Consider the following 16,968-nt stretch of genomic DNA (forward strand, 5'->3'; position numbering starts at 1 on the left):
TGTTTACCTACTATAGTTAGTAAAATAATCTATGGTGAATGGTTTCGATGTGGGGATGGGAGGCGTGACTAGAGATAAAGTTATCAAATCACGGTAAAGATTCGTCACAAAATATAAACGAATTTTCAAATAGTAGTTCGTTAAATTCTACTTGTGACGTACGTACGTGCTTTCTGTGTGATTTGTTAAAAATATAATGGATACGTATGAAAGTGTATTACTTGTCAAGTCCGAAGTATTTGTGTTTAAAATACCGCCAAGGTCAACAAATAGGGGTTATCGGTACGATTAATTTCTTTTGACAATATTTTTCTTGAAAAATATTTGATTTCATGAAATAATGATATATACAAAACCACGTTTAGACACAATATTTTTTTTATTACCGCTTAGAAAATTCAATATTGTACAGTTTTTGTCGGTCTTAGCTTCGGTGTTTGACACGTCAGATGTAGTGAAAATGTGAAAAAAAAAAATACTATTACATCTGGAATGAAATATTCTAAAATGTGTGTTTCTGTATGTTTGAATTTTATCATTTTTAAAAATCACTTTAGAAATATTAAATATTTTATTCTATTACATGTAATAATGTAGTTTCATGAAAACAATATAAAAACTATAAAAGATTTTATTATAAATTAATAGAGAACATAACAAAGTATAAGTGTAATTATAAGTATTTTATGTACATGTATAGAGCAGCTGATTGGAATCTCCAAGAGCCTTCATGGACTGGGCGTATGCGACTTGTATCTCAGGGAGACTCAGTCACCATAAAGCTGGAAGATAAAGTTACCGGAGAATTATTTGCTAAATGTCCAATTGAACAATATCCAGGAATTGCAGTTGAACCAGTCACAGATTCTTCCCGTTATTTTGTTCTAAGAATTCAAGATGATAATGGAAGATCAGCTTTCATTGGTGTGGGATTTCTGGATAGATCTGATAGTTTTGATTTAAATGTTGCCCTTCAAGATCATTTTAAATGGCTTAAAAATCAGGAACAAATAGAAAAGGAGAAAGATAAACCAAAACAAGAGTTGGATCTCAGATTTAAAGAAGGAGAAACAATAAAAATAAATATGAAAATTACTGTAAGATTGTTTTGATTTATATATTATTATATAAATTTAGATTATATATTAAATAATATATCATAACATTCTTCTTTATTGTATATAGAAAAAGGATGGTAGCGAAGTTTCTTCTAAATCAAAGCAACGTGGCAATACAAATATGGGTTTACCTCCTCCACCAGGTGGTGTGAAAATTGCACCGCCACCTGCTAAAACTCCAACTTCATCACCTGCACATAAACCTGTTCAGAACCAAAATCAACCAAGTTCTGAGTGGGGAGAATTTGCTAGTGCATCGCAACAATCTGGAACTCAACCACAGACACCAGCAACAGTAGGAAATGCTAGTTGGGTTCAGTTTTAACTTACAAGGTGTATTAAAATTTAATATAGATATGCTATAGATTAATAGGCTATACATTCGTAATTTTTATGTCCACTGCACACATGTATGCTAATATACATCTCTATACCTACATGTGTGCACATAAGTATCTTTTAAGGGTAAGTATTGACAAAGATGTTTCTACATATACACACACACATACAGAGCAAATTACAATCCTTTTCTTTTTTTAAATAGATCATATATGAAACGTGTATAATATTCATGTTTTGTATGTAAATAGTAACCAGATAAGTTTATTACCTTGTACAGAGTAGTCTTTAAAAGATGAAATACCTTGAATAATAAAAATTCAACAAATCTGTGCTATTCAAACATAACATTTTTAGGATAAGTTCGGTATTAAACAAAAAATACAGTAAAATAAATCCTAGTATTTAGACACATTCTTTGTTAAAACCCTTAAAAGATTATAAACTGAATTATGGCATATATTGTCTTAATTAGTATTATTTTTGGTGTTTGTACATAAAACAAAAATTAAAGTTGTTAATGCAAATGTAAGGCCTAACTTTCTGAATGTATTAAGTTTTTAAATTATATTTAGAGTTTGCAGCAATGCATTGAAGAAACAGTTTGTCATTAAGCATAGGGTATTTATACTTTACTTTCTAATTTTTTAAGAAATTGTTTAAGAATTTATTTTACATTAACATAAATTTTAGTTAAATATTTCGCTGTTTAACTAAAATTTAGGCAGTACTTGTAAAAAGTACATAACAAAAAAGTTGATTAAAAATACATAGACAAAACACTGTTCTTTCAAGTTTAAAGATATTATTAAATCAAAGTTAAGGGAATTCATTAATCTATATTGAAGTAGCGGGAAACAAATTTGTTACATATCTCCAGTCGCAAAAATGAGGGATGTTGTTTTGTGTACATATTAAAAAATATCTAAACCTTAAGTATGTAACTGTAAATTATTTAAAAATATAAAATTAGATCTTGTGAATAGAATATATAAGTAATTATTTATATACTCTAGTGTCACTGTAAATGATGTTGAAAAAATGTTGTTAATAATATCTATGTTAATACTTAATATAACAACACAAATATCTTGTAATTCCACAGATTACATTCCGTTTTTAGTTAAAAATGTATTACATATATACACACACCCCTATACATATACTCTTATACATGCGTTTTATGTTAAATGCAATATCTTTTTTCCTTGTAGTAAAAGAGAACTACTGTTGCTTTTTATTGTATATTTTCACTTATAATAAATTGCAGATTTATTGATACATTAAATAATTGTTAAAAATCATATTACAAATAATATTTTGTAAATAGATAAATGATAACAGCAGCTGAAATTTTTATTCTATCACAAAGTTCTTCTGTTTCTTAGCAAATAATCAACAACGTTTATTGCGAGTAACGTTAAGTCGTAAACTGCGCATCGCCATAGCCCGGCTAAAATGCCGTTGCACTGGACGTTGAAGTTGTCCATTGACAAGACTAGAGTCTTCGTCACATTCTACACTACTTAGAACTACTAAAAGTACTCCAAGCACCTAAAACAGATTTAAATGCGATGTACTTCAAATATGATATAAATGATATACATATATATATATAAAACTATTTATATTCAGTTATTTTAATACAAATTAAAGTGATATAATTTATCTCTTTTGTATCACCTACCAAACATATGATTATCAGTAATGTGTAGATATGTATACTCGCAGCCGGAAGTGACTCTATCTCTCTTAAAGCTTCAGCAGCTTCAGAGAGATCTGGCTTTAATTCTAAAGCATGTCGTAAGTGTACAGCTGCTTCTTGGTAATGGCCGTATGCCTAAATAAAAAGAAAGCATCAATATTTTTCAATACTAAAACATTATTTAAAATCGTTTTAATATTTTTCAGGTTTTTTGAAAATGAAAATATGTTTCTGAAACGTCTTAATCACCTTGAATATTTGACCAAGAGTAAGATATTGTTCCCATGCATTCCGATCTGGAGCTTGTCGTTCTAATGAACGTCTTGCTAAATATGTTGCATCATCCAAATATTGTTGAACTAATAACACTCTAGCCAAATTTAATAAAACTTCTGCATTATGAGGTGATACAGCAAGCGCCCTTCTGAAGCACTCGATGGATCTTTGTGCATCTCCTTTTATCCTCCAAAAATTTCCAATCTGATTATAAAGTTGAACAGATTTTGGTTTCTGTGTAAAAAAGAAATGGAAAAAAAATATTGAATAAGACATACATTACATATAACTATATGAAATATATGTTTCTTAAAGCTATCTTATACCTCTCTTTTAGCTTTTATTAATCGTTTTTCTAATAAATCAATATCAACTTCCATTGTTTTGCCACCATTTTTTTTAAACATGAGTGCTACATTAGGTTCTGGAACCAATGGATGTTTATCCCTATTTGCAATACCGAGCAAATTATCATAATAAGTAAAATTAACTGGCTTCCCACAGTCTAGGATTATATCCTCACATTGTCCAGAAGAACACATGATTTGCTCATTCGACACTTGAGTGGATAAAGGAAAAGACTCAGTGGCATTTGGTGTATCCTTCAACACGTATGACGAGAATCGTCTGCCAAGGGGACCAAAGTTAGGGCTTTTTTAACACTGAAAGAACAGTAAGCCACACACAAATACTAACTACAGGAAGAAAAAGAAAATTGCATCAGATTAATTTTAACAATTATGGAGAACAAAATCTAAAATATAAGTACTGATTTTAATTAAATAAATTATACAAATAATAAAATAAATTTCAATGCTTAATGAATAAAAAAAAAATATATACGTATATCTTATATAATTAACAAATTTTCTAATTGTACTACATTTTTAGACATTTAAAGGCTTAATACATTTTTGAGTTTCTCATAAATTATAATAGAAAGAAACACATGATTACTAACATGCAGAGTAGCTTGCTACTAAATATGCATATATGCACTTGAATTATATTATAATTTAACTTAATAACATGCAATAATATTGATTATAATTTTGATGAATAAGCATTTAACAATTTCTTGATATAACAAAAAGTACTTCCAAATACAAATTGCAATATTATTTCATTTCTCTTGTTTATAGAATTATTAACATTGTTTTGCATGCATGCATTGCAATGTTGTGAAAATTAATATGAACTTATAAAATGATGTGTCACACTTTTCAGAATAGTTAAATATAAATGCTTTTTAATTAAATACAACATTTTTAGAGAAATAAGTTTTATTTTATCATTAAAATATGGGTTCACGAAAGGAAACTATGAAATATTTAAACTTAAAAGGATAAATTATGACCATGACAAGCACTTCTTGGATAAAATTGGGTTTAAAATTTTTGTACCAATGAGTATAAACAAACATATTCATAGAATTAAATTAAATCATTTTAACATTGGAAAGAAAGTATTATAGATTGATCTTCTATAATTTGTTTATACCCACAGTCATTTATATTTCAAATCCAATGTTATCCAAACGGTGGTTGTTTAGGTACCAGTAACTTTTCTTTCTTAACGTAATTCACTCCATGTATCTATAAGCTATCGTGTCATTGGATTTTTAAAATCATAAGTACCAGTTATTTCGTTCCAACGAGCGTTAATAGCACCAATTTGATATTCTAAAACAAGATGTATTTCTTTTCTCTTACCCAAAATTAATGAAATTTCCATCATTTCTTACCGTTCATGATTTCCAGCACCAACATTTTTGCAGTCTTGACAGTAAGATTGTATCTTATCATGCTTTTCAGAAATAGCTGTTCTACTCCAACTTTGTCCATTACCGACACTGATACTGCTGGCCAGGATATCGAAAATAGGATCATCCTCGATCGTACTCACAAAGTCTGTTGTCTTGACAACTTTGTCAGCACTGAGCCTCCAAGAGGTTCTCGAGTTCGTAAGTTTTGCTTGAAGTATTAGAAAACAAAAAAGATAGCCGACGACACGACCGTCGACCCCAACAACTTGCATTCTCTTGCTTCACAAAAACTAATTAAACACGTTATTAAAGTTGTAGAAAAATTCTTCGCTTGTGTATACTACAGAATTTTCATCCACCTGAATATTTTCTCTAGAAATTATTAAAATGATTGCCAACAGTCTATTTCTCTACTATGACGTCCCTAGTACCTTTAGGTATTTTGTTCTTACATTTTCGGAATAAAATGTAAAAAAAATCTATTTTCAGAACATATGTTATTAGTTTTTATAGCTGTTAAAATGAGTAAAAGAAGATTAAGTTTGAAAGTATATGTAGTTACAGGGAAAATATCGGTTTATGAACATTCCATAAGGATTATGCGTAGTGAGGTGAAGGTAAAAAGAGCACGCCTTTACCGACAGTGGGAGTCATACCGACCGCCAAATCTGCATTACCGTCACCCCATATCAGTCGATAATTGTCGAGTAGTTTCCGCCTCTTTTGAATAGATGGCGCAAGGATCGAATGTAATATTACATTTTCTGGCAGATTCAATTTTGCAATTAAACTATAATTGACGTTTACACACCATCAACAATATAACAAATAACTACTATTTATTTTCAGATTAACTGGGAGAATGGTGTACAAAATATCTTACTTAGCAATTATGTACTATCGTGATTAATTTATTGCTGAAAATAAAACTAATATTTTCAACTTATTTTATTTATTGCTAAATTATTAATTGTAGCTTATAATTTAGAAATACAATTTACGATACAGACATTAAATATAGACTTGTATCCCATTATCTTTATTTACAAGGTATCTATTTTTTTAATTATGCGCAATACAATATAGGAAAAGCTACAACCTGTTTATCTACGATTCTACTGCATATTTTTTATATAAAAAGAAAATTACACATGCTTAAAACGCTTATTTTTATAAAATTTCTCACGGAAATATAACTCTATTATATTGTCTATTTCACTACCACTCTAGAACCTGTAAAATGCATAATTTTATCGTTTAATGCGTAGGATGTTTCATGAAAGTGTTTCTGGTTCTTGTATTTCCTTTTCGTAGCATAGCACTTTTCTTATTATTAGTTATGGGGTTGTAGCTTTTAAAGCATTTTCTGTTTGCTATTAAAAAGTCTGTCATGTGGTGCTATAAATTCTGTTGAAACTTAACATAGCATTGTTATTAATTCATCGCATACATAACAAATTAAGTTCAGTTATAAATTTTAATCACAACTTCGGAAATCAAGGTACACAATATGAGCGTATTTTCACAGACGTAAAAAAATAAATAAATCTATAACGAAATTATTTACATTTCTAACAGAAACGTATTTTAAAACAAAACAATAAAATAAACTTTAAAATACGCAGGTAACATTCTATTATTAGTTCAATCATGCTTCTGAATGAAACTTGCACTTTCAGACCACAGTTATATCGCTGAAAATCCTGTAGTGTACATATACTACCCAATACAGAAAAAAAATCAGTTGTATATTAATTACTCCAAAATTAATTATTCACTCATTCAGTAAATCACGATTGTTGAATACATGTACACATAACTATGCTCAAAGAATATATTAAATAGAAGAATACATGGTCCAGATGTTATTTCTTATGTATGTATAATTCCTGTAAAGCTTTTATTTGATAAACTTTTTACGATTCTAAAATTCTTTGGGAAATTGAAACACGGCATGAATTTATGTTTCTCTTCGTACATTTATATGATGCTAGTCTTGTTACTTTCCATGCATGCAACTTGTAATAACTATCCCTATTTAACGATGGAATATATATTGTTTCATAAATGTATTTAAACAATTGCAACCTGTTTTTAAATATAAAATGCTATGATAAAGATACGTAATCATGAAATAAAACGGAATTAAAATCTCACATTTAATTCCTTCTTTATCACTTATACTCTCTATTCTTCTATTTCTAAATACAAATATACATTAACAAAATTAATGTTCAACAACACAAGAATGTAAACAAGTGTATCTTAATAAAACAAAAAACAAAAAGATTTACATATTATATATGCGCGCTTAAATGCATATAATCATATTCTTCACTCTCCATTAATAATATAACGTATGTACATCAAATATAAGATTTCTAAAAAATCAAAGTTTAAGGAAAGGAAGAGAAATTTTTAAAGACAATCTATATTTCGTTCGATATTTTGATATTCTGGCAGTGTAAAGACACATTGTCTTTTTACTACAACAATTCCAGATAAAACATACATGCAAAATAACACTAAACCATGTTGTAATTAAAAGTAAATATAGGCTGCAATTCTTCGTTCTGTTATCATAGAATCTTATTATTGTTTATGCCTCAAAGAACTAACCGAACGTAAGTATCATAAAACACTTAAAAATATACAATCGAAACTGCACCACACTTACTAAATTTACTAAACTTATGAAAATGAATAGGTGTATTTGGATAATTTATTGCAATTGCACGAGTTTAAATTAAATTGCAGAAGCCTTGGCTTATTAGCAAGCTGTTTATATATTTGCAAGTATGAATATCAACAAAGTTTAAATACTATTTATTTCTATACTTTATTCTTATGCCACGTATACAGGCATTTAAATGAACTAGTAATGTTTTCGTAGAATATCTTTATATACTTTTGATGACAATATCCTATGAATACACACACGATAACTGAACCCATGAATATGTAGTAGTTGCCAAGAGAATAAGGAAATGTTATGAAAAATATATTTAGGTATAAAAACGAAACTACTTTACAAGTTCCACTGAAAGCAGGGTATGATTTAAAAAAGAATACATATAGAATTGGATTAATAATATCATCGAGAGAAAATAGCACAAAAGAGGGACAACCGATCAGCGCAAATCTGGATTATCGTTAACTTGTTTTTTGATACGTAATAATACTGTCGTGTACCACTGATCCAATCGCGAAATTGAATCATATTCCTTTACCGCCTCTGTAAAACCTTCGAGGTGTTGTTCCTCGAGGTGTTCTATTAATGTCTGAAATCAAAATTACACTCTCTACCATATCAAAACAAAATAATAAATCTCCTTCCGGTATATTCCAGAAGTTTAGTCGCCGATATACAAATATTTTAAGTTTTACGTCTCATACCTTTATTAATTTATACTCCCTAGAATCTTGGAATGCAGGATACTGCTCCTGATAACGTTCGATCGCATGTTGCGCGTTTAACATGTCAACGCATAAATGACAAAGTGCCGCTCGGAAAAAGTACTCCTTTGCACTATACTTTAATAAAGAACTTTCCAAAGATGCAGAAGCAACCTGTAAACACATGGAACAAAATATTATAACTTCTTTTTCTTTAACAATAATCTGAAACCCTATGACTGTAATATAAGTTACCTGTTCATAAATTTGAATAGCCTTATCATAATTCTCAAGTTGTGCCGCATACTGTGCAACTTTTAAAAGACACTTATTGGCAGAGGAATTGCTCTCTTCTCCGCGAAAATAATCAGCTGCTTGTTCATAATGAGAAACTGCTCTCTCAAGATCTACAGCTTCACTTTCATACATTTCAGCTATACTTTGATGATGCTTAGCTGCCATTGTAAACCTACCCATATCTGTGTATATTTCAATTGCCTTTAACAGACAACTAATGGCCTCTATAAAAATATAAAAATGATCAGTTATCAACCCTTGATCTATGCCCTCTTCTGTTAAGTGCATGAACAAATAAAAAATAGCCATTATCAATTATTATACCATTTATATCAGATTTCTTAAAACAATTAGCAGCGTCCACATAATTATTAGCTGCATCATGGCGGCTACCTGCTTTCCCATGTAACTCTGCTGATTCATAAAATGCACTTCCTGCTGCACTCCAATTCTTTGCCATCTTGAACATATTTGCAGCACGTTGGTAACATTCTACAGCTTCCTCAACTTTTGATGATCCGCTACAGCATACAATCAGATATGTAATAACAAATGTAATAATCAATTTTACCTACAGTCATTTAGAATTATCACATATGGTACTATGTGTTATTTTCATTTACTTTAGAATTGCTAAAAGGAAAGCATGAGTCATCCAGAACCAAGCAACAATGAATCTCCAAAATGGGAAAATTAGATGTAACAAGTAGCAGACTGGAGAATCTGAATAATGTGGACCTATTTGTCTGTGAAAAATATGCGCTTCCACGCATCTTTTCCGCTGCATCTTAATTTTTTAGTTTTGACACGCTATATCACGGGCAGATAGCAACTGTTATATATAGACACAGACATACACGTACGAATTGGCAGAATTGCCAGTTCACTGAATAACAAGAAAATAGTTTGAGACAACGAGAAACGTCGTTACGAATAATAAAAACACCAGATTGATCTAGTTCGTAAAACAATGTAAATAAATAATACGATGCAAGATAGCAAATTTGGTGGTGGACGAGTTCAAGTAAATCAATGTAGTAAACTTACCCGAATAACGAGCCAAAGAAGCCCTTCGATGATGTCAATTTCTTCTCAGCTTCAGCTAGCAATTGCATCGCTTTCTGTTCGTTGTCAGCCATGATTTTATACGATTATAACGCGTAGTAATATTTTTAAAAATTCTTCAACTCATGGAATTTCGCACAAAAGCTCACCTCCCACAAACCGACGTCACTAAAGTCAATGAAAGTGAATCAAGTATCGTCGGCAACAGGATAGCCAACCTGAGCCAACCGTCAAGGGGCATGTGCATTAGGCCTTGTTCACAACGATGCTTCAAATGTATGTATGTACTTCGATTCAATATTTAATCGTGCTAATTATTGCTCCAAGGAATTATTAAAAAATTAAAAAAATACATATTCAATTGGATTTTAAAAATTTCTTTTTTCGCGGTGGTCGCGATTTTGAATTCAAACACGGTTGATAAGAAGAGCGCTAAAACTCAGCCGGTAACTGTGCGTTCCGGAAACAGCGTGGAAATCACCTAACTTTTCGAGTTGAATAAAACGAGTTTAAATATTACAAAAACAACTATAATTAGCGATGTCAAATGTATACAGACAAGCATTAAATTCATTGCAACCTGGTACGCAAAATGCTCTTGTGATCGGCATAATTGTAAATAGTTTCAACATGAAAGTAATCGACGCTGCGCGAACAAGATGTAAGAACGTAATTCTACTTTTTTATACGTTAAATTTAAAGTCATAAAAGGCTCAAGTAAAAATTAAAAATGAATAAAATGAATGAAAGTCATAAAAAATTGTAATCAAATTATTTATGTGATTTACAAGTAGATACTTGGTACATGTTTAAATGTTCGTTTCAGTTAACAATGGTGAACGAGGAGTGTGGACATTCACGTTACGCGATTCAGAAGAAGATTCCATAAACGTGACCGTATGGGGAAGCGTACAATTCGTCGAAAAACTGTCTTCCGATTTCCATATCGGCAGTGTTGGTTTGTATCGAGTTACAGAACAAGTGGTGCATGAATATAGCGTAATTTAAATTACGTTACATGTAAATTTCATATTTTTCGATTGAATAACTTACAGTGGAAGTAATTAATCCAAAAGTGGTAGAACGTCGTCCGGAGGACAAAAACGAACATTTTGTGCCATGGGTATCTAACTCGTGCAATCTAACCGTAAATGAGGGCAACTCTTTGATACAAGTCCATGACGCACCGACGCGCGCAAAATACGAACCTTTGCTGATGTTCCCGATTAAAAAGCTGACCGAGTTGCGAAGTCTGAAAAGCATTTTTGATAACTTGGAGACGTTGCGCGATCAATACGTCGACATTATGGTCGTCGTTACCTTTGTAAGTTTTAATTAAAACTATTAATAATTTAAATTATTAATTACAAAATTTTTTGCCCACTTAGAACTCACGTTCATTATATTATTGAAACAAAGAAATAATACAGATTACAATAGAGAGGAATTGAACCATAGACTTTAATGAGTGTCCTTGTTTTACAGATTAGTGATATTCGGAACGTGATAACACGTGACGGAAGAAACATAAAATTTCGTAGCTTCGAGGCAACAGATGCATCCACGGTTGACATTGTATCTTTAATATTATGGGAAAACGAATGGATTGAAAGAAGCGCTCTCTGGCAGCCTAAACGAACCGTACTACTTCTCACAGATGCTCGTATCGCTTATAACAATTTTAGGAAAAAGCTCGCATTATCTATAGGTTGCAATTTATCAACAATCAAAATTCAATATAATTCGAATTTTTTCCCTTTTACATCCCGATATATTTGTAGTTAAAAAAACTATGATCACCGAGAATCCTAATACGCCAGAAGCAACATCTGTAAGAAGCGCGGTGCAGTGCTTTGATCATGACATAATGTCCGGAAACTTCGCGACGCCAAATCGTAAGGATAATTAAAACTTTCTGGAAGCTTAACGCATTGCGTCAGTGGCGACTCGTAGCTAAAATTAGTGGGGATGCTACTCCAGAAAATTTTTAACCTTTGTTTTAAAAAACTGGCACTGTGGAAGCGACAGTGCTCTCTCTCCCGCGCAGCCTCGCGCGCAGCTTCCTATATGCGCATGCGCGCGCAGCTTCCTATGTGCGCATGTGCACACAGTCAAACATCACGCCGCTGGAACTGTGAAGCGCATAATTCCATACAAAGATTTTTGTATCTTTCTATTATATATTGTGCAAGTATAAAGAAAGAAGGACGCATTATATTAAATGTTATCGATAATATCAAGTGGAAATGGGGGTGCTGCAGTTCCACAATGCCTATACGCGAGCCGCCACTGCATTGCGTACTAGAAATTTCAATCAAATTCTTTTTGTTTTTCATTAGCGGACAGCATTACAACAATAATGACTATACAAGATATATCGGATAAATTGAACAAAAAACCAAAGCACGGAGAGAGAATTCAGTTCGCTACGATTTTAAAAGCTTACGTAATGGACATAAATGTGGATAGTTTTAGCCCAGGGACAATAATTACAAGATGGTTCGTTAGTTCTCTTGGTTAAATAACGGAAAACGGAGTAACCATCGAGCTGATTTTTTTATCATAGATAGCCCTTGAGGTGTGGATTCCAACAGTGGTCATCCCATCCCTTAGCTCCCCCCCGCCGCCCCCGCAGAGGTCAAAAACCGAAATGGTCCAAAACGTAGTTTTCGCACCGATCTCAGCTCGATCGGAGGTTACCCCGTTTTCCGTTACCCACCCGTTCTCTTTGCTAAAAAGAAAAAAAATGTTATTACTTTTATGAACATACGCTTATCGTTTCTTGTAGCGCGTTATGCAAGAGAATTGTTCCCGATACTCAAGATTCATGTATGAATCTCGAGTGTCCTTCGGGTAACGGAAGCCGCGTGCCTTTGAACGCAACGTGCCTCAATTTGAAAGTAAATCTGAAAGATGACACGGGCTATCTTATTGGCTGTCGATTGTCTGGAGAAGCGGCTGAACGGGTTATTGGATTCACGGCTGCCGAATTTCAGGTTCTTGAAAACAACGTTTTATCTATTTACAACATTTAAAGCGTCATTAAAAATTGCATTTCTTTCCGTAATTGCAGAAAATGACATATCCACAACGCGCAGACTTGAAGTGGAAGTATGTGCTGGAAACATGCGGTATTCGCTTGCATATACTAGGTCCAACATCCACGATTCCAACTGCTATATATAATATCCTATCGATTTCCCGAATCACAGACGAAGAGGAAGATACAGGATCAATCGAAAAATGTTTCGAGGGAGTTGACTATTAAATATGTTATTTTCTTAATTATCATTGTTAAAAGCTACAGAATATGATAACATTGTATGATGTAATTTTATTTTTAATGAAACATTACATCACGTTCCGGCATTGATATCAAACAATCAAACAACGTTTCAAACTACTTGCAATTATACCTTTATTTGTTCACATTTAAATCGGATAATTCCTAAGTACTTATAGGTGATGATTGGTTGCTTTGAATGCGAACCGTCGGTAAACATTGTGCGATGAACTTTCTGAAATACCATCGTTGAAATTTGTTTCGTGTAGATTAGTTTATGTATAAGTTTTTGTATTTTTTGTATAATTTATAAAATAATTTAAAATAAAATGGAAGTAGAAGCATCAACGGAGGAAAATGCTGTTGAGGTTATTAGAGAAGGTGTAAGAGAACTTGTTTCTGCCGAAAGAAAAGAGAATCGGTTGAAAGTTTTAAATAAAAATCGTGTGGCTTTGGGATATACCGTCTTGGATTCATCTTTCACACCAAAATTTGTTGTTGAACAGGCAGAAATACTTAAAAAGAAACCATTGCCAATTGAAAGATACAAGCAACTTCAGAATGCTCTTATTCAGGTTATGATTTTAATGAGTTTTTAAGTTTTTAATAAATGTATATTAACAAGATCATTGTTTTTTAATTTTAAATAGAACGAAGAAAATGTCAATGCTTTTTTAAAAGTGAATAACATATTGTTTGCTCTGTCACGCGATTTCTCTGGTAACAATCCAATTATACAATTATGTGCTATCAGTTGTGCCTGCAATATTGCGCTTGGAAATACCAAGGCTTGTACTTCATTGGCTAAAAGCATTGGATCGTATCTTACTACGGGATTAGATAGTTTAAACTATCCTTTAGTAGTAAGTTATTAACAGAAAAAAACAAAAAACAAAATGTAATTATATAAAGATATAAAGTTAACATTTTATTTGTAATCAGGAAGTCTCTATATGGACAATGGGAAATTTAATTGCTGGAAGTAATAAAGCTTTTGAAATATTTCATGCACAAAGTTGTTTAAAGCATATTATTTCGCTAATGCAAAACTGTGATAATATGATTTTATCAGCAGTAGCATATTGTGCTATGCATTATGTACGTGTTGGCTTTCAACATATTAGGTAATCAACAATGCTTGTTTGTGAAATGTACCTTTTGAATAATATCACTATTTACATAAACATTTTAGCGAAAATGAAATGGTTGAACTTACTAGAGTTACTACAGAAAGAAGTCTTTCCTTTGAAAGATCATATATGATTTGGTTGTTAGCTTTACTGTCTTCGCAGGAACCTTGTAACATATATGTATATAATGTTGTACCCTTGATAGTGGATTATCTACATCAAAGTATTAAAAATAATTACACTGCTGTAACAGAGGCATGTAACTCTTTAATTGATACTTTTTGATTTTCTACTTAACTGAGGATATTAAAGTACTTGTTTATTTCAGATCACAGCATGCATAAGAATATTGGCTAACACTGTGCAGGAAACATCTGGAAAGGTGGCAAAACTGTTTTTAGAAAATTTAAAATGTACCCAGTTAGATGTAGAAACATTGTTGAATGGATTACTTTCGTGCCAGTATGTACATATCAGAAAAGAAACATTGTGGTTAATAGGTAACTTAAAAACATGTTATTATTAAATTATAAAGTAGATCGTTTTTTAAATTAATTAAACAGAAGTAAATAATTTCACAGGAAATCTTTATAATCACAATGTTATCAGTATCAAAAATACTATTCGAAATATCATACCTAAGTTGCCATCCATGAAGCAAGCAATTTCATCTGCAACACAGCAGAGCATACTGGTAAATGCAGATCAAATCAGTTGAATGGAAATGTCATGTAAGCTTTACTATGTCATAATGTATTTACATATGTATACTACTAACAAGAATTATAAATAATAAATATCCTTTCCCCATTTCTTACTACAAAAAACTTGTACAACATTTGTGGTATAAAAATATTAAAATTACTGCTATACAACATAAATTGCATCTGTTAATATCTATCAGAATCATTCTAATAATTCATTTTAACAGGAATAAATCGTCTTCCTAATCCTACGGAAGTCCGTTCGGCCGGTGGATCATCCTCTATGCAAGGTATTTTAAATACATTGAAATATAAGTGACCCATGAAGTGGGCAGCCGGATTCGTAGCAGCTTTTAAACAATAATACAACGCCTCGTCGCACACGCAATGCGATCTGCAAAGGTAAGAAGAAAATTAAATAATTTTGACAAGGATACGTTGAACGATCAACGAGGTTGATAAGTTGTATAAAACTGTATTTGCATACTTGGTATATATGGAATAGTTGGTGATATTGTACCGCGTTTGTTGAGCTCGGACTTTAACAGGACAAAGATCATGACTGCGACAACATCTACAAACACGAGCGGACGCAGAAAAACAAAGAGAATAAAAGATATTAAAACCTCTGCAGTTGGAATAAATGCAACTTCTGTAACAATTGAAGCTAATGGTTGAACTTTACTTTAGGGGACCCAAAATTTTGGACTTTTTTCTTTCTAATTGATAGTTTTTGATGTGTAGAATCCAAAAATGCAAGTCTCAACTTTATGAATCCAGTGGTTAAAAAGTTATGAGTGTGTAAAGTTTGACACTGTGACTCTATATTGGCTTCTTGTCCAATCAACGGTGTCACTAGCTGCAGGCATCAGGTGTCGACCACTTTAGCGGGTTTAGTCAAACTGTAACTGTCTGAATTAGTTAGGTTTATATTTATCTTAGAGAGAGAGGGTACAGCCCATGCATTTGTTTATTGCTTCTACTGTATCAATTTTATGAGTAATTTAAATACATCCAGTGATGGAACCCATATCCAAAAAAAATTTCGTCTCCCCTAAAGTAAAGTTTAACCGAAGTTATTTTCTGACCTATCAATTTGAGCTTCTTCGCCTAAATCATGATAGTTTTCAGCAATATCTCCGGTTCCACACCACTTGGTACCTACAATGACAACGCCCGTTACGATTGCTTCACATCAGAAGATGCACAGTCAGTGAACAACAAACACAAGATATCACCTGGTAAGATGCCTGAAAGAAGAGATAAGACGCTCCCCATTCCATGAATACTTTTGCTCATTGTATTTATCATCGAACTGGATGTCGCATCGTCGCGTACTTCATCTAACAGTTCACACTGTTGCATGAGTTTTGTCATTTCTTGAAATGTAACTAACTGCGGAGCCGTAATCAACGATAGGTTCCTTAGAACTTCAGTGGCTTCTTCTTGTTCGCTGTAAGACGACGAAACTCGACTATTTATTTAAACCAACAGCATTATCCGGTTGATTAGACTAACAATTTCCAACATTGTAGGTGACCACGAAATGGATAACACTTCTGTGGGATGCAAAAACCACTCACTATACTTCAATCAAGTTGCAATTGTGCAACTCGTTGTTAGTTCCAAGGTCGACCAGAGCAACAGTCTGGTCATGGTAATAAACAGCCCTTATTTCGTCTCTGTTCTCCGCATCGCTCCATACTGTCACACCGTTCAATCCTTTGAACGTATTCCTGGAGAAGGTTGGCTGTTGTTCACTGATGGTGCTAATCGCTACGATTAACAAGAATATCCAACAAAGAGAGTACATTTCGATGCTTTACGTCATACTACGTATCGATGAACAATTTTTCCTTGCACAGAACCGCGTGATTACGCGATGCGCAT

The 16,968-nt window shown here is 32.2% G+C and overlaps 6 protein-coding genes across 12 annotated transcripts; 3 read left to right on the forward strand and 3 right to left on the reverse strand.

Annotated features, from left to right (window-relative positions):
- The first annotated feature begins 42 nt into the window (after window positions 1-42).
- On the forward strand, window positions 43-2,745 carry LOC114873432 (NECAP-like protein CG9132). Of its 2 annotated transcripts, none has more exons than XM_029181756.2 (3): window positions 43-282; window positions 701-1,097; window positions 1,186-2,745. In XM_029181756.2, the coding sequence occupies exons 1-3, from the start codon at window positions 197-199 to the stop codon at window positions 1,441-1,443; spliced, it is 741 nt and encodes a 246-aa protein (XP_029037589.1). In that variant the 5' UTR covers window positions 43-196; the 3' UTR covers window positions 1,444-2,745. The 2 variants fall into 2 exon arrangements, with proteins under 2 accessions (XP_029037589.1, XP_029037590.1); XM_029181757.2 differs by lacking the exon at window positions 43-282 and adding an exon at window positions 366-519.
- LOC114873427 lies at window positions 2,686-5,795 on the reverse strand. Its single transcript, XM_029181743.2, has 5 exons — window positions 5,183-5,795; window positions 3,765-4,065; window positions 3,412-3,672; window positions 3,145-3,297; window positions 2,686-3,011 (listed from the first exon to the last, which is right to left on the reverse strand). The coding sequence occupies exons 1-5, from the start codon at window positions 5,473-5,475 to the stop codon at window positions 2,853-2,855; spliced, it is 1,167 nt and encodes a 388-aa protein (XP_029037576.1). The 5' UTR covers window positions 5,476-5,795; the 3' UTR covers window positions 2,686-2,852.
- A 426-nt stretch (window positions 5,796-6,221) lies between these two features.
- LOC114873430 (alpha-soluble NSF attachment protein) lies at window positions 6,222-10,035 on the reverse strand. 2 transcript variants are annotated; one of them, XM_029181753.2, is made up of 5 exons: window positions 9,520-9,904; window positions 9,221-9,417; window positions 8,855-9,120; window positions 8,600-8,773; window positions 6,222-8,484 (listed from the first exon to the last, which is right to left on the reverse strand). In XM_029181753.2, the coding sequence occupies exons 1-5, from the start codon at window positions 9,681-9,683 to the stop codon at window positions 8,335-8,337; spliced, it is 951 nt and encodes a 316-aa protein (XP_029037586.1). In that variant the 5' UTR covers window positions 9,684-9,904; the 3' UTR covers window positions 6,222-8,334. The 2 variants fall into 2 exon arrangements, with proteins under 2 accessions (XP_029037586.1, XP_029037587.1); XM_029181754.2 differs by lacking the exon at window positions 9,520-9,904 and adding an exon at window positions 9,944-10,035 and having other exon boundaries at window positions 8,188-8,484.
- Window positions 10,036-10,086: 51 nt separating this feature from the next.
- On the forward strand, window positions 10,087-13,364 carry LOC114873426 (meiosis-specific with OB domain-containing protein). Of its 2 annotated transcripts, none has more exons than XM_029181740.2 (8): window positions 10,087-10,237; window positions 10,788-10,919; window positions 11,017-11,285; window positions 11,447-11,669; window positions 11,743-11,856; window positions 12,301-12,460; window positions 12,750-12,957; window positions 13,035-13,364. In XM_029181740.2, the coding sequence occupies exons 1-8, from the start codon at window positions 10,087-10,089 to the stop codon at window positions 13,227-13,229; spliced, it is 1,452 nt and encodes a 483-aa protein (XP_029037573.2). In that variant the 3' UTR covers window positions 13,230-13,364. The 2 variants fall into 2 exon arrangements, with proteins under 2 accessions (XP_029037573.2, XP_029037575.2); XM_029181742.2 differs by lacking the exon at window positions 10,087-10,237 and adding an exon at window positions 10,502-10,622.
- Window positions 13,306-15,397, forward strand: LOC114873428. 4 transcript variants are annotated; one of them, XR_006829917.1, is made up of 7 exons: window positions 13,306-13,819; window positions 13,895-14,107; window positions 14,187-14,368; window positions 14,437-14,629; window positions 14,703-14,874; window positions 14,984-15,105; window positions 15,306-15,397. XR_006829917.1 is itself a non-coding variant. In XM_029181744.2 (7 exons), exons 1-6 carry the CDS (start codon window positions 13,574-13,576, stop codon window positions 15,090-15,092), a joined length of 1,143 nt encoding a protein of 380 aa, XP_029037577.2. In that variant the 5' UTR covers window positions 13,306-13,573; the 3' UTR covers window positions 15,093-15,105; window positions 15,306-15,397. The 4 variants fall into 4 exon arrangements, 3 of the variants coding, with proteins under 3 accessions (XP_029037577.2, XP_029037578.2, XP_046143924.1); XM_029181744.2 differs by having other exon boundaries at window positions 14,956-15,105; XM_029181745.2 differs by lacking the exon at window positions 15,306-15,397 and having other exon boundaries at window positions 14,956-15,106.
- On the reverse strand, window positions 15,089-16,897 carry LOC114873431 (phospholipase A2). Its single transcript, XM_029181755.2, has 5 exons — window positions 16,662-16,897; window positions 16,317-16,531; window positions 16,167-16,239; window positions 15,566-15,652; window positions 15,089-15,472 (listed from the first exon to the last, which is right to left on the reverse strand). Exons 1-5 carry the CDS (start codon window positions 16,889-16,891, stop codon window positions 15,286-15,288), a joined length of 792 nt encoding a protein of 263 aa, XP_029037588.1. The 5' UTR covers window positions 16,892-16,897; the 3' UTR covers window positions 15,089-15,285.
- Between the last annotated feature and the right edge of the window lie 71 nt (window positions 16,898-16,968).

This window comes from Osmia bicornis, chromosome 11, assembly GCF_907164935.1.
Source record: "Osmia bicornis bicornis chromosome 11, iOsmBic2.1, whole genome shotgun sequence".
Taxonomy (NCBI): domain Eukaryota; kingdom Metazoa; phylum Arthropoda; class Insecta; order Hymenoptera; family Megachilidae; genus Osmia; species Osmia bicornis.

Bases quoted from the DNA above. Each gene is read 5' to 3' on its own strand.
- LOC114873426 (XM_029181740.2), top strand. From the start codon at position 10,087: ATGGAATTTCGCACAAAAGCTCACCTCCCACAAACCGACGTCACTAAA. The intron at 10,238-10,787 runs GTATGTATGTAC...TGTTCGTTTCAG, and splicing joins TTCACAACGATGCTTCAAAT to TTAACAATGGTGAACGAGGA. The intron at 11,670-11,742 runs GTTGCAATTTAT...ATATATTTGTAG, and splicing joins AAAGCTCGCATTATCTATAG to TTAAAAAAACTATGATCACC.
- LOC114873430 (XM_029181753.2), bottom strand. From the start codon at position 9,683: ATGCAGCGGAAAAGATGCGTGGAAGCGCATATTTTTCACAGACAAATA. The intron at 9,418-9,519 runs GTAAATGAAAAT...TGTATGCTGTAG, and splicing joins TTCCTTTTAGCAATTCTAAA to CGGATCATCAAAAGTTGAGG. The intron at 8,774-8,854 runs GTAACTTATATT...ATGTGTTTACAG, and splicing joins CTATTCAAATTTATGAACAG to GTTGCTTCTGCATCTTTGGA.
- LOC114873427 (XM_029181743.2), bottom strand. From the start codon at position 5,475: ATGCAAGTTGTTGGGGTCGACGGTCGTGTCGTCGGCTATCTTTTTTGT. The intron at 3,673-3,764 runs GTATAAGATAGC...TTTTTTACACAG, and splicing joins TAATAAAAGCTAAAAGAGAG to AAACCAAAATCTGTTCAACT. The intron at 3,298-3,411 runs GTGATTAAGACG...CTTTTTATTTAG, and splicing joins CTCTTGGTCAAATATTCAAG to GCATACGGCCATTACCAAGA.
- LOC114873432 (XM_029181756.2), top strand. From the start codon at position 197: ATGGATACGTATGAAAGTGTATTACTTGTCAAGTCCGAAGTATTTGTG. The intron at 283-700 runs GTACGATTAATT...GTACATGTATAG, and splicing joins TCAACAAATAGGGGTTATCG to AGCAGCTGATTGGAATCTCC. The intron at 1,098-1,185 runs GTAAGATTGTTT...TATTGTATATAG, and splicing joins AAATAAATATGAAAATTACT to AAAAAGGATGGTAGCGAAGT.
- LOC114873428 (XM_029181744.2), top strand. From the start codon at position 13,574: ATGGAAGTAGAAGCATCAACGGAGGAAAATGCTGTTGAGGTTATTAGA. The intron at 14,369-14,436 runs GTAATCAACAAT...TAAACATTTTAG, and splicing joins GTTGGCTTTCAACATATTAG to CGAAAATGAAATGGTTGAAC. The intron at 14,875-14,955 runs GTAACTTAAAAA...ATAATTTCACAG, and splicing joins AGAAACATTGTGGTTAATAG to GAAATCTTTATAATCACAAT.
- LOC114873431 (XM_029181755.2), bottom strand. From the start codon at position 16,891: ATGTACTCTCTTTGTTGGATATTCTTGTTAATCGTAGCGATTAGCACC. The intron at 16,532-16,661 runs GTGAGTGGTTTT...GTCGTCTTACAG, and splicing joins TGCAACTTGATTGAAGTATA to CGAACAAGAAGAAGCCACTG. The intron at 16,240-16,316 runs GTGATATCTTGT...TTGTCATTGTAG, and splicing joins TCTTTCAGGCATCTTACCAG to GTACCAAGTGGTGTGGAACC.